The sequence below is a fragment of the Bombina bombina genome, chromosome 4 (assembly GCF_027579735.1).
Source record: "Bombina bombina isolate aBomBom1 chromosome 4, aBomBom1.pri, whole genome shotgun sequence".
NCBI classification, from domain to species: domain Eukaryota; kingdom Metazoa; phylum Chordata; class Amphibia; order Anura; family Bombinatoridae; genus Bombina; species Bombina bombina.
Window position 1 is genome coordinate 94,922,076 of NC_069502.1, and position 14,048 is coordinate 94,936,123.

At 35.8% G+C, this 14,048-nt stretch overlaps 1 protein-coding gene across 1 annotated transcript; it reads left to right on the forward strand.

Moving 5' to 3' along the window:
* The first annotated feature begins 12,154 nt into the window (after positions 1–12,154).
* Positions 12,155–13,658, forward strand: LOC128656920 (interleukin-17A-like). The gene is made up of 3 exons (XM_053711094.1): positions 12,155–12,172; positions 12,742–12,947; positions 13,421–13,658. Exons 1-3 carry the CDS (start codon positions 12,155–12,157, stop codon positions 13,656–13,658), a joined length of 462 nt encoding a protein of 153 aa, XP_053567069.1.
* The last annotated feature ends 390 nt before the right edge of the window (positions 13,659–14,048 follow it).

The following is a 14,048-nucleotide window of genomic DNA, read 5'->3' on the forward strand; positions in this document are numbered from 1 at the left end:
CTCATCTGAGAGGAGACCTTTATGGAAACATCTCTAATCTCTCTTGACTTCAGCCTTGTGCCGTCTGCACTATAACTTTTCTCCAAGCTGGAGAATCTTTAATCATCAAAGCCTTAGGGCAAAATGTATTAAGCCCCGAAAAAAATGCGCCTAAAAAGTTGTGATTATTTCCGCAGTAGTTCGCAATGTGTGAAATAAAAAATGTCGCCAGGATTTATCAAAATTTTAGAAACATTTTTTTTGGGGCAAATTTTTTTTTGCGATAACAAGCGAATGGCTGATCTAGTTTTCTTGCGAAAATGTAGTTTTTACTTAATTTATCAATCTTAACTTTAGCCACTTTAGTCGGTAAATGGTTTTATTGTTTTTATCCTATTATAACAGAATAAATTAATCACGTGATTGTTTGTAAGAATGTTATTTCTTATATATTAAAGTTATTTTTATTTTGCCCCTTATTTGGCTCTCTTTCATCGAGGAAGATTGCCCGTTTTTTGGATCTTATCTTTGTTCTTTTTAGTACACTTATTTCAATTGCACTTTAAATTATGTTACTTTTTTATAAATCTGTATATACCTTTTTGTTATTTAATTAATTATTATTCTACAGGTTCTGCGCCTTGTTGTGGGCAATTTCTAACCCTAGATACAACCATTACGGAAAGAAAAATACATTTTTCCATTTTGCATGCGCTACTTTTCATAAATATATGAGAACTGCATATATATATACTATATGCATTACTATTTTTGCATCTCTTGTGGGTATGGCATTTTTACAACAAACACAAGAAGCACCTAAGTTGTTTGCATAGTCTGAATTAGATGCCTCTAGGATTGCCACACTTTGTTTGGGTAATCGTGATTTTCTTAAGCACTCTGAAGACTCAGATGAACCACAGTCCCTTGAAAAATTGTACCGTAAGAAAACTAGCCTTGAATTACATGCTATTATCCTAGCTGAGTACCATCGCCTTAAATATATCCTTAGAGGATTACATTGTAATTTACACCCTACATTGTTTAAAGATGACACAGAATTTTGTGACAAATGGGAAGGCATTTTGAACAAATGCTCAAGTGATCTAATTATTTTAACCATTGAATATATTCAAAAAGAGATACCTAAAGTACAGATTGACATAGACAGAATTGAGAATCAGCTTAAATCTTTCAAACTAGAAGCAGATTATAAAAAGCTTAAGACTGACATTTTGGAATTAATTAACAAATTTAAAAAGGAAGTTGAAATTAAGAAAGCACAAAAATTTCATTCAATATTCCTCTAATAAAGTTTATAGGTGGAGAAATCCTAACTTTGTACCCTTTAGAAGGGCACGTAGAAGGGCACCCAGACACACTACAGATAATTCAGGGGATTCATCATCTGATCAAGATTCTAGAAGCCCCTCCCCTTTAGGCCAAGGTTCTTACAAACACAAACCCAAAGAAAAAAGAGAACACACAGAGGGGGGAAGAGGAACAGGAAATATCATGCAAACAAGACACAGCAAAAGATAACTGAAGACTTAGTAATCAATATCTCTTCTATTTTGCTTGATCCTCTTACCACCTCTGTCTTACAGAAAGGCATATCCTTTATTCCCACAACAGGCCCCAACTTTTTTAAGATTGAAGCCGATTTACAACGCTTCTTCAGAAATCTTCGATTCAAAGCTTTTTTTGCTACCCATCCCCAAGAAAATAGACATGAAGCATTTGTTGACACTTGTAGCCAATTCAATACACAGGTTCAGGACCTTAGAACTAGAAGTTCAGCACATGCACCAACTACGAATAGTACAGTGGAATCATTCATTACATTAATTAAAAAAGACTTTGATAAATTAAAGACAAAGTGCACTAAAATGGGTATTTCTAACTTGACATTGGCTGAAAGGAAGGCTCTTGAGGATCTGAGGTCTAGGAAAGACTTGATAATCATGCCAGCTGATAAGGGCGGGGCCCTTGCTATCATGAACAGAGACCAATATATGATGGAGGTTCAAAGTCAATTGGATGTGACTGATAATTACTCCAAATTGACCTTTAATCCTACAAGTAAATTTCAATCTTATATACAATCTACAGTAGATATGGCACTTGATCAGTGCATCATCACTAAGAAACAAGCAGATTTCTTGATTCAAAAAGACCCTGTCATACCAGTAATATACTGTTTGCCAAAAATACATAAGTGTTTAAATAATCCCCCAGGGAGGCCCATTGTGGCTAGCACAAATTCCATTTTTCAACCAATCTCAACATTTTTTTTGGGGCAAATTTTTTTTTGCGATAACAAGCGAATGGCTGATCTAGTTTTCTTGCGAAAATGTAGTTTTTACTTAATTTATCAATCTTAACTTTAGCCACTTTAGGCCTCGCTTCCATTGAGTCGTAATTCAGTTTGCGTGCACTCGCAAACCGTTAAATATGCTGTCGAAAGCAATAGCGTTTAACGACTGTTTCCAATGGCGCGTTATACCTCAATATCGGCTGCCGGACTTCGGCTGCCGAAAAGATTTTCGCGTCCCATAGAAAGTAATAGAAGCCATTAATCGATAAATTATACCAGGTTTCCATTGAAAGCGCTAACCGTTAATACATTGTCGGAGGCTGTCGATACATTGAGATATATTACCCCCAGCTCAACTAGGTGTAAAAGAGGAAAATTGTGCTTTTTGAGACCTATTTTCTATTGAAATTATAAAACTTGCAAATAATGCAAGTGTTTTAATGTAGAAATAAATTGTTATAAGTAATATTTATTGTTGTCTCATGTATAGAAATAGTTGAACTTATATTCTAATAGAAATATCAGTATATATTTAAATATAATAATATATGCAAGAACATATCTACAGAATGCAAACTAGACCTATGCCTAGGGCAGCAAGAAATATTACTTATATTTATGAAGTGTTAAATATAATTATATTAGAAAATAGTATTTGATTATTAAAAATATGGATAAGTGTTTTTTTATTTTTCTTGAGAGGCGATCACAGGTAAGAAGCACGGACGTTAAACGTAAATTCTATAGCGTAAGGTCGGGTTACCTTAGCAACTAATTGATTTTCAAGAAATCCGACGTCAGATGGAAGCGTTAACACAACGTTAACTTACAGCTACACGAAAAGAGCGACTGCGCGCAACACGCTAATCTTTTCAATGGAAACCTGGTACTAAAATGCAGCCGTAAATTACTTTTAGCTGTCGGCCGCTTCGGTAGCTTACGGCTCCATTTTTAACGACTCAATGGAAGCGAGGCCCAAGTCGGTAAATGGTTTTATTGTTTTTATCCTATTATAACAGAATAAATTAATCACGTGATTGTTTGTAAGAATGTTATTTCTTATATATTAAAGTTATTTTTATTTTGCCCCTTATTTGGCTCTCTTTCATCGAGGAAGATTGCCCGTTTTTTGGATCTTATCTTTGTTCTTTTTAGTACACTTATTTCAATTGCACTTTAAATTATGTTACTTTTTTTATAAATCTGTATATACCTTTTTGTTATTTAATTAATTATTATTCTACAGGTTCTGCGCCTTGTTGTGGGCAATTTCTAACCCTAGATACAACCATTACGGAAAGAAAAATACATTTTTCCATTTTGCATGCGCTACTTTTCATAAATATATGAGAACTGCATATATATATACTATATGCATTACTATTTTTGCATCTCTTGTGGGTATGGCATTTTTACAACAAACACAAGAAGCACCTAAGTTGTTTGCATAGTCTGAATTAGATGCCTCTAGGATTGCCACACTTTGTTTGGGTAATCGTGATTTTCTTAAGCACTCTGAAGACTCAGATGAACCACAGTCCCTTGAAAAATTGTACCGTAAGAAAACTAGCCTTGAATTACATGCTATTATCCTAGCTGAGTACCATCGCCTTAAATATATCCTTAGAGGATTACATTGTAATTTACACCCTACATTGTTTAAAGATGACACAGAATTTTGTGACAAATGGGAAGGCATTTTGAACAAATGCTCAAGTGATCTAATTATTTTAACCATTGAATATATTCAAAAAGAGATACCTAAAGTACAGATTGACATAGACAGAATTGAGAATCAGCTTAAATCTTTCAAACTAGAAGCAGATTATAAAAAGCTTAAGACTGACATTTTGGAATTAATTAACAAATTTAAAAAGGAAGTTGAAATTAAGAAAGCACAAAAATTTCATTCAATATTCCTCTAATAAAGTTTATAGGTGGAGAAATCCTAACTTTGTACCCTTTAGAAGGGCACGTAGAAGGGCACCCAGACACACTACAGATAATTCAGGGGATTCATCATCTGATCAAGATTCTAGAAGCCCCTCCCCTTTAGGCCAAGGTTCTTACAAACACAAACCCAAAGAAAAAAGAGAACACACAGAGGGGGGAAGAGGAACAGGAAATCGCATGCAAACAAGACACAGCAAAAGATAACTGAAGACTTAGTAATCAATATCTCTTCTATTTCGCTTGATCCTCTTACCACCTCTGTCTTACAGAAAGGCATATCCTTTATTCCCACAACAGGCCCCAACTTTTTTAAGATTGAAGCCGATTTACAACGCTTCTTCAGAAATCAACGATTCAAAGCTTTTTTTGCTACCCATCCCCAAGAAAATAGACATGAAGCATTTGTTGACACTTGTAGCCAATTCCATACACAGGTTCAGGACCTTAGAACTAGAAGTTCAGCACATGCACCAACTACGAATAGTACAGTGGAATCATTCATTACATTAATTAAAAAAGACTTTGATAAATTAAAGACAAAGTGCACTAAAATGGGTATTTCTAACTTGACATTGGCTGAAAGGAAGGCTCTTGAGGATCTGAGGTCTAGGAAAGACTTGATAATCATGCCAGCTGATAAGGGCGGGGCCCTTGCTATCATGAACAGAGACCAATATATGATGGAGGTTCAAAGTCAATTGGATGTGACTGATAATTACTCCAAATTGACCTTTAATCCTACAAGTAAATTTCAATCTTATATACAATCTACAGTAGATATGGCACTTGATCAGTGCATCATCACTAAGAAACAAGCAGATTTCTTGATTCAAAAAGACCCTGTCATACCAGTAATATACTGTTTGCCAAAAATACATAAGTGTTTAAAAAATCCCCCAGGGAGGCCCATTGTGGCTAGCACAAATTCCATTTTTCAACCAATCTCAATATTTCTTGATAAGCTACTGTGACCTTTGCTTGAGGACGTCCCTTCACATTTGGAAGATTCCTCAGATTTTTTGAGACAGATTGAAAATTTGGAATTTAATGAGAATTCAATTCTTGTAACTTTGGACATTAAATCATTATATACATCCATACCACATCATGAAGGTATGAAATGCATTGGTGCACAATTAAACAGAATGGCTCTCTATTCACCCAGGGAACGGATGTTCATTATGGACTTGCTTGAAATAGTATTAACAAGGAACTATTTTCTCTTTGGAGATTCTCTCTATCTGCAAACGAAGGGTACGGCAATGGGGCCCAATATGGCCCCCACATACGCATCCCTATATGTACATGAGTTTGAACAAAATTTTTTATATAACAACCAGAGCTTTAAAACACATTGCAGCTTTTGGAAAAGATATATTGATGATGTCTTTATGGTTTGGACAGGTGATAGTAATTCACTGATGTCTTTCTTTCAGGAATTGAATACTTTTGATCCAAACCTACAATTTACCATCAATTATGACTCTAAGACACAGAATTTTCTTGATATAACTATCTCATTGAGCAATGGTTCATTGTTAACAGATGTGTTTAGAAAGGACACAGATAGAAACAATTTACTGGTCTTTTCTAGTTTTCATCCTCCACAGACCATCAATAGCCTTCCTTTCAGCCAACTATTAAGGGCTAAATGCATAGTTAATGATACATCACGTCTGAATGAACAATTTAACAACTTTTTCTATCGCTTTGAAAGCAGGGGATATCCAATTGACTTGTTAAATATGCACAAATCGAAGGTAGATCTTATCCCCCGCTCTGACCTTATTCAGAAAAAATGCAATAGGAGAACTCTTAATAACAGGATTCCATTTGTGGTACCCTATGGTCACCACATTGCTCCTTTAAAACGGATTTTTAGGAAACACTGGGGTCTATTGTCAGAAGATAGATTACTTGCTAGTACGTTTAAAGATTTTCCCTTATTCTCATATAAGAGAAACCGTAATCTGAGAGATGCCCTGGTCAAAGCAGACACTCAAATTGGGCCAATGCGAATAGTTGATAATTCTGTTCCACAAGGCACTTTCCCTTGTAATAATTGTGCACAGTGTAACTCGATACAACTGGGAGATACAATTACACACCCCAGATAAGGCAAACGCTTACCAATTTGACGTCATTTCACTTGTGACCCGAACTATGTAGTCTATGTCATCAAATGCCCATGTGGGCTAGCTTATGTTGGTGAAACCACAAAATCCATTCGAGAAAGGATCAAACAGCACAAAGTAGCGATAGGTAAATAAGACCCCTCTGCCCCAGTTGCCCATTATTTTACTCTTTTAGGGCACAACAAAAGTCAACTCAAATTTCAGGTGGTAGATGGGGTTGGCCCTTTAAGGAGAGGTGGGAATAGACAAAAGTTGCTTTTTGAAAAGGAAGCACTTTGGATCCAAAAATAGACTCTTTAACCCCCTATGGTCTCAATAGGGAGATCACATGGGGTACTTTTATATAGGGACTGTGCCTTCATCTGTTCTCTTTAGTAAAAGATGTGTATTGACACTCTTTGTGCTTTTCTTCTTTTTTATTTTTTATTAAAATTTTGTTCTACATATTTTTTTTTTTTTTTTTTTTTTTTATTTCTTTTATTGAGGTTTCAACAAAGCAGAACAAAAGTAAATTTTTACAGGCAATTGCAGGTGAGACATGCAAACAAGTAATACACAAGACCAAACAACATCACCTATTCTAGAATACAAGGTACAGTTTACATACTAAATGGCCTGTGACATAATCAACCTCCTTTTTATTAATTAGAAATTCCCCAAACAAAAGTAGGCCACTCTTGGACCTTCGTGATCTCTTTTACCTTAAAAGGGGGAAACTAGTGATATTCAAAAGGCCACTCTTGGGCCTTATTGCTATGACACATGCTTATCTATAAAATGAATTATGTCGGGCCGCTCTTGGACCCTGATGTATAAGCAACATAAGAGGCTAGGCACAACTAAGTTACATTAATAGCTGCAGAACCAAATTGGTATTACTAGATGAAATTTCATCATAATATCCCACTTTACTAATGTGTGTTACATTGGGAGAATAGGTGGACTCTGATGGCCTTTCTAGAACCTTAGGAGATATACTCAATTACTAACACATATGGCTCTTCATTAAAGACCCACCTTATCGCATGACCTATATTCACAACAACACTGTCTTATAAGTAAGAAATTTAGTTAAAACTAACTATATATATATTATGATTATACTGGCCCATTTTATACATGTAGAAAAAGTAAGGCATACCTCTATAAAACCTCTGCAAACAGATGCATACAATAAAAATAAAAGTAGCAGCTAAATATGCTAGGGTAATTAGACGTTAGTAGATTAAACATATGATAATAATAATAAGCACTGTACAGCTTTATACCCCATGTGGTTATTTCTAGGGGTATAAAAAGAGGCATATCACCAACTAAGCCTACATAGTAAATTGAAGTATGCTGGCAGGAAAATTTTCGTCTGTCATATAAAATAAATAGCTGGTAATAACATGAAAATTATATGCAATGTTACCCCTACTCAATACTCCGTATGGGAATATATTAAACTAGATGGAAACAGCTTAGCTTTGTGATATGAGCTGAACGTTAGACTGTACATCGATATTCATGTGAGAGAACCAAACATGCTACAATACTGTTCAGTGTAATAACTAGTCTCTGATTTGGACTCTGGTTATACCCATTCTATCTAAACCGCCAGATTAAACCAAACAGTAAAACTTTAAGGAGGGCAACATCACTTATATTAGAAGCTAGATAAAGCAACGTTGGAGAGTTACGTTAACAAATAAACAGAGGTCATTATTCCTAGGAGTCTCTTAGATAATCAGAAGGGACTTCATCTTTACAAAAGACTCCAGACAGGAACTCCTGTTAAATGTTCATTATCTTGATACCTGTGGTATTTGTATAATCCCTTTATATGTAATTAAGTTACATAGCCGGATAATATGGCGGAGGGGGGCATAGTCAAGCACCTCCGGCAGTTTGAGCATCTAATCCACCAATAAAATCCAAAATGACAGTACATCCCCAGCACCGCTTATGTTCAGATGTAAACCCCACCGGTTAACGGTGATGGGAAATTGCTCCACAGAGTCAGCCTATACCAGTGCGTCCCAGAAAGTGCACACAACCCACTGGTGGGGCTGAATTCCATATGGCCTGATAGACAGTGGGGTTTCGTGGCCCAATGAAGTTCAATGAAGCACTTCCAGCGCTCAGGCCCTTTACTGCAGTTAATCTGAGCATACTCACAGTATACGGGTCTCTGGCAGACAGGAAAGCCCGCCGAGACATATCTCCACCTAGCTGCTCAAGCCCTTTGTATCGGCTGTTTGGTGAAAGGAGTGTTAGGGAGACCTGGTTTGCTTTTCGCCGCCATCTTCTCCCAAGCCCGGTCCTCTGAGGTATACGGCCCCCTTTAGGATACGACCTCAGTGGTAATGTTCTGATCGGAACTTTTGCCGAAGGGGCAGGTAAGTTAGTTACGATGTGAGAGGGCGGTAGGGATATCTCAGCTCTTGGCAAGACCTCCGGAGGTGCTAAAGAGAGTCGGTCCTCAGCTTCTTGTGGGGCGGACTGAGATCGAGTACTGAGCCCACCGGATATTAAAGAGGCCAGTTTCTGAAAATGTTCTTCCAATAAGGAGATAATTGCAGCTTCTGTTAGGCAAATATTGAGTGCCATAGCGCAGTGTTTATAGAAGGACAGCTTAGTAAGCTGTTGTACCCGGATCACCGGGGGGGTTAGGTGACGGTCAGGCCTTGTTCTGGGCCGCCACTGCGTACCTCACCGTTCCAGTATAACAGGGGAGAAGTTAGCTCCACTTTTTAGGTCAAACTGATCAGTAGGATCTATGGTTTAGTTATATAACACTTTCGACCGTAGATGATGCCGTAGTCAGATGATATGCAATGGATATATCAATCCAGCTCTTCAGCCCTGAAATATGCTGCCATCATGGCCGCCGCCCGGAAGCATCCCCCCATATTTATTTTTTTATTAGATCTTTTTTTTTCATTTTTTCATTTTTTCATTTTCACTTTGAGTGTTGACTAATTTTTAACACTTATATCCCTCTACATAATTGCAACTTAAACATTTTGGCCTCATTATTATCGTTTGAGCCTTACCACACTAACATATATCATGCAGAAGTTCCGCTACTGCCTAAAGATTACATTTAGCCATTTGCGCATGTCTGTGATGTGGCTCTTGATTTTATGAAAGGACTAGGATAGAATGACGCCGAGAGGGCGTGATCTGGAGTTACAAGTTGCAAAGTTAAAAGGAGGTGGTTATTCCGACGACGACAGGCCAAGTTGAAGGGCGGAGCCCAAAACGCGCGTTGCCTGACTGGTGGATGTGACATCAGACACCAAGAGAGTTGGATACTTACATGCTACATCGGGTCGCTGATACTTTGATTGATGCGGAGCACAGCTTGAATCACCATTGTTACCTATGACATGGACGCTCTCTGTTATACTCCAGACACAGTTTGGGTGAGATCGCTCTGTGAGCGCTGCATTTGCAAGTTCTTTATCCTCACGGCGGACTCTTGTCCTTGAGTGCCAGAGGGGCTTTATTATACAGTTACTAAGTTAACATACATATGGCAACAACTGTCAACATAGAAAAGGAAACACTTTATTACATCTTGGTGATACTTGACATCATGTGTTATCCTGATAACGATTACTATCTATGGAATGTATGAACTTTCTAAAGTGCATGAACTGCTTCATCTGTGATTCTTTGCTGCATCTTTTATCTCTGCAATTGCCAGCTACCCTATCATTGCTTTCTCTGCCATTTGCATGAACTGCTTATAGTGCATGAACTGCCTTGAAGTATTTGTATACTGTAAAGATTTTCCCATGGTTTTGCATATACTACCTGGGTTTGCTTTTTACTCTCCAGCTGACCTCCTCCACTCCATATTTGCTTGATAACTGGGGACGCCCAGTTTGTATGTATGTTTGTATGGATGTTGTGACATCATGATTTTGTGTATGCAACATATTTTCTTGTTACATTTTCCTTGCGAACATTAAAATATTTCTTTGCACATTTTTGCATTTCATTATTTATTCATATTTAGTGCGGAGTCTAATATCTGTATTTATATATATATATATATATATATATATATATATATATATATACGGGCATTTTAAAATGCCAATAAAGATTAATACAAGAATTAGGCATTTCCAGACAACTTATTTGCATATTTTAAAGACTTGCAAATGGTCAAGAGTCAATTTGTTTGCACATATGAAAAGTTGTGACTTTATTGGCGCATAACCTTTAATAAATATGGTGATATCATTTGTGAGGGTTTTTTGACAACAAATGTGAGCATTTTCTTATTCACACTTTGATAAATCTTGCCCTTAGACTCCCTTTAGTTCATTAAATTATGAATTGTGCCAAAATTTTGGGAAAAAAAAACTATTGTCCCTGTAGATGCACAATGGGCAAACATGGTCATTCTTTCTTGAGAATATACACTACAAGTTAAAAAGTTAAAAAGGCTTTATATATATATATATATATATATATATATATCAGTGTACGACCCTCCCTTAGTATCCTGAATCAGTACATTTCCTTCTATTGTCATCAATAATAAGAAATATTATCTCCAAATCTATATTTAGGAGTATATCTCAAAGCTCCAGCTTTAATATTAACCTAATTCTCACAAATTCTTGAGAATGCTCCCATAGAATAGTTATTATGTAGTTGTCTAGAGTGGGGGAGGGTACTATACTATTTTCATATTTAAATATTATGAGGTCTTAGATATTAAAACCTATTCTTACATGTCAGCAAAAACACTTAACTCTTCCTCAACTCTCCAGAGCCGAACATATAATCCTCTATTTATGTTTAGTAAAACCTCAAGAGACTCATTATTGTTTATGTCTAACCATTACCCTTGTTAATATTCATTTATATTTATATATCTTTAAATGTTACCACTTTACCTCCGTGGGGCATTATGAGTGAAATAGACACTGATACTAGATACTTAATTTATTTCATTGTTATTCCTGTATAATAAGCAGCAGACTAACATTACAGTTCAAGAATCTGTCACCCAGGAAATGCTAAATAGAATGCAGTCACTAAGAGGTTAAAGAGACAGGAAACCCCAAATTGTATTTCATTATTTGGATAGAACATCCAATTTTAAACAACTTTCCACTTTACTTCCAGTAGCACATTTGCTTTGTTATCTTGTTATCCTTTGCTGAAGGAACATCATTGCACTACTGGCAGCAAGTTGAACACATCTAGTCAGCCAATCGCAAAAAGACAAATGTGTGCAGGCACCAATTAGCAGTAACTTACACTAGTGTAGGATGTGTGCATATTCTTTTTCAACAAGGGTTACCAAGAGAACAAAGCACATTTAAAAATAAATGTGATTTTAAAAGTGTCTTAACATGACATGTTCTATCGGAATCATGCAAGTTTAATTGGGACTTTCCTATTCGTCTAAGAACTACTAGCAAAGTTATTTGCATAACATTTTTCCTAGTTCTGTTGCTAATAATATCTGACTTCATTAATCAAAAACTTGTTGTATAGGTGCAGGAAGAATAAATGTGTCTGATTTACAACCTCATATTTTCCTCTCATTTGGTGACGGACTATGACATAGTTCTTTTTTTAAAGAAGAAAAAAAAATCACAGAGGAAATCCTCATTACAATGCAACAGCACATTACAGATACCAGTGGAAACCCCTGTGCAAGCAGAGGTCCCTATAAAATAATGGGTCAGGACACAAGCATCTCACAACACTCACCTGCAATTCTTTCATCACATAGAGAAGGAGCACGAGGCGCACAATGAGTTTGCTAACAATGGTAAGTATTAATATCACTGTATTCTATGTAAAGCCAGACAGATTCTGAAATGACACACTGATGTGTATGTACGACAGTAGTTATATTCTTGTATTGAATAACAAAATATCAAACTCTGCAATCCAAGTTAAGGATAAAGTATCTTGTGATATTGATTCTGAAGAGTCTTCGCTGAATAAAATAATATCTATCTATCTATCTATCTATCTATCTGTCTATCTATCTTTATGTTGTCTATCTATCTGTCTATGTCTAGTTCTCTATCTATCCACCTCTGTCTATGTTGATAAACAGATATTTTTCAAGGCAATAATTGATAAATATGTAAATATGTATTTTGTTTTATTTTTATTATGATTATTATTATTATGGCATCTATATTCATATACTAACATGTGACTTCATATACTACATGTGGATGTTTAATGTATTAATCATTTTAAATGTAATAGTGTCTTGTTAGTATAAGTATTTCAAGGACTAAAGTACTTATAATTTTGTATTAATAAACTTATGATATGAATTATAGAGAGCTGGACAATGCTAATGTATTTCCTTCTTTCTTTCAGTTTCACATCCCATTGTTACTGGTTATGCTGGGTGCCAGTATAACAGTGTCTGTCTATGGTGTAGATCTGCATCATCTCAACAAAGGATGCCCACCCAGAAGCATGGCATTTCCACCAGTAGTGCGGGTCAGCCTGAATATCAGCGGGCAAGTCCAGAATGTAGCAAATGACATCCGAAAACGCTCCACCTCACCCTGGGATTACAGGTAAAATTAATATATTTTCTGTTGATGAAAACAATTATAATTTTAATTAATTAATTTATGCATGTTGTAATTAAAAAAATATATAGATAGATTGGCGGAGGAGTTAAGGAGCAGCAGTCTTAAGACAGTTGCTTCTTAACTGCTGTTTCAGGTGAGCCGAAAGGCTCGCACAGAATAAGCAGCGTCTGCTGCTTAATAAATCGTCCCCTATATATTTCTATATCATTAAAATACATTATTCATAGCAATAATAACTTTTATATGTAACTTGAATATGTATACACACATATATAAACACTGGTGTCTGCCTAACCTTGGTTGCTATACAGAACATAGTTCATGTGTGGGGGTTATAGCATTGGAGGCATTTTGACCCAGAATTATGTTTAGACATCACTGTTCTACAGGGTCCCAAAGGTAGCTAAGTACACTGGATACATAATGTATAATATATTTTCTTTTTGATCCCACAGCCTTGATATTGATCAGAACAGATACCCCCATGTCATCGCGGAAGCTAAATGCCAGCATGATGGATGTTTGGATTCTGAGGGTAACGTGGACTTCAGTATGAATTCTATCCCCATCAGACAGGAGATGCTGGTCCTGCGTCGGGAGCTAAGAGAATGCAACTATATCTTTAAATTGGAAAAGAAGATAGTTACTGTTGGCTGCACTTGTGTCAGACCGATTATCCAACACATAATGTAGGGACAGTACATACTGTATATTCTCTGAAAAACACATAGGAAACTAGAGACATGAAATGTAAACTTTGTTTTGCAAACATTAAAAGGAATCAGGTTTTTATGCTGCAATATTCGTTGCAATATATTTATTTAAAACAATATTTATATAACGAAAATGTGTATTATTTTTTAATGTATTTTTATTTATATTTTTAACAGATTCCTATGGAATTCCTTAAAAAAATGTTACTACATGCTGTGTTTATTAATAAATGAAAGTTAATTGTAAAATTCTTATAGTAAAAAAATATTATTATTCCTAAAACCATCAAACAGCATTTTTTTTTATAATATTTTTTATTCATGACTGTGTGGTAGCCTATAAGAAATATTAGTATGCATTCTTGTGAGA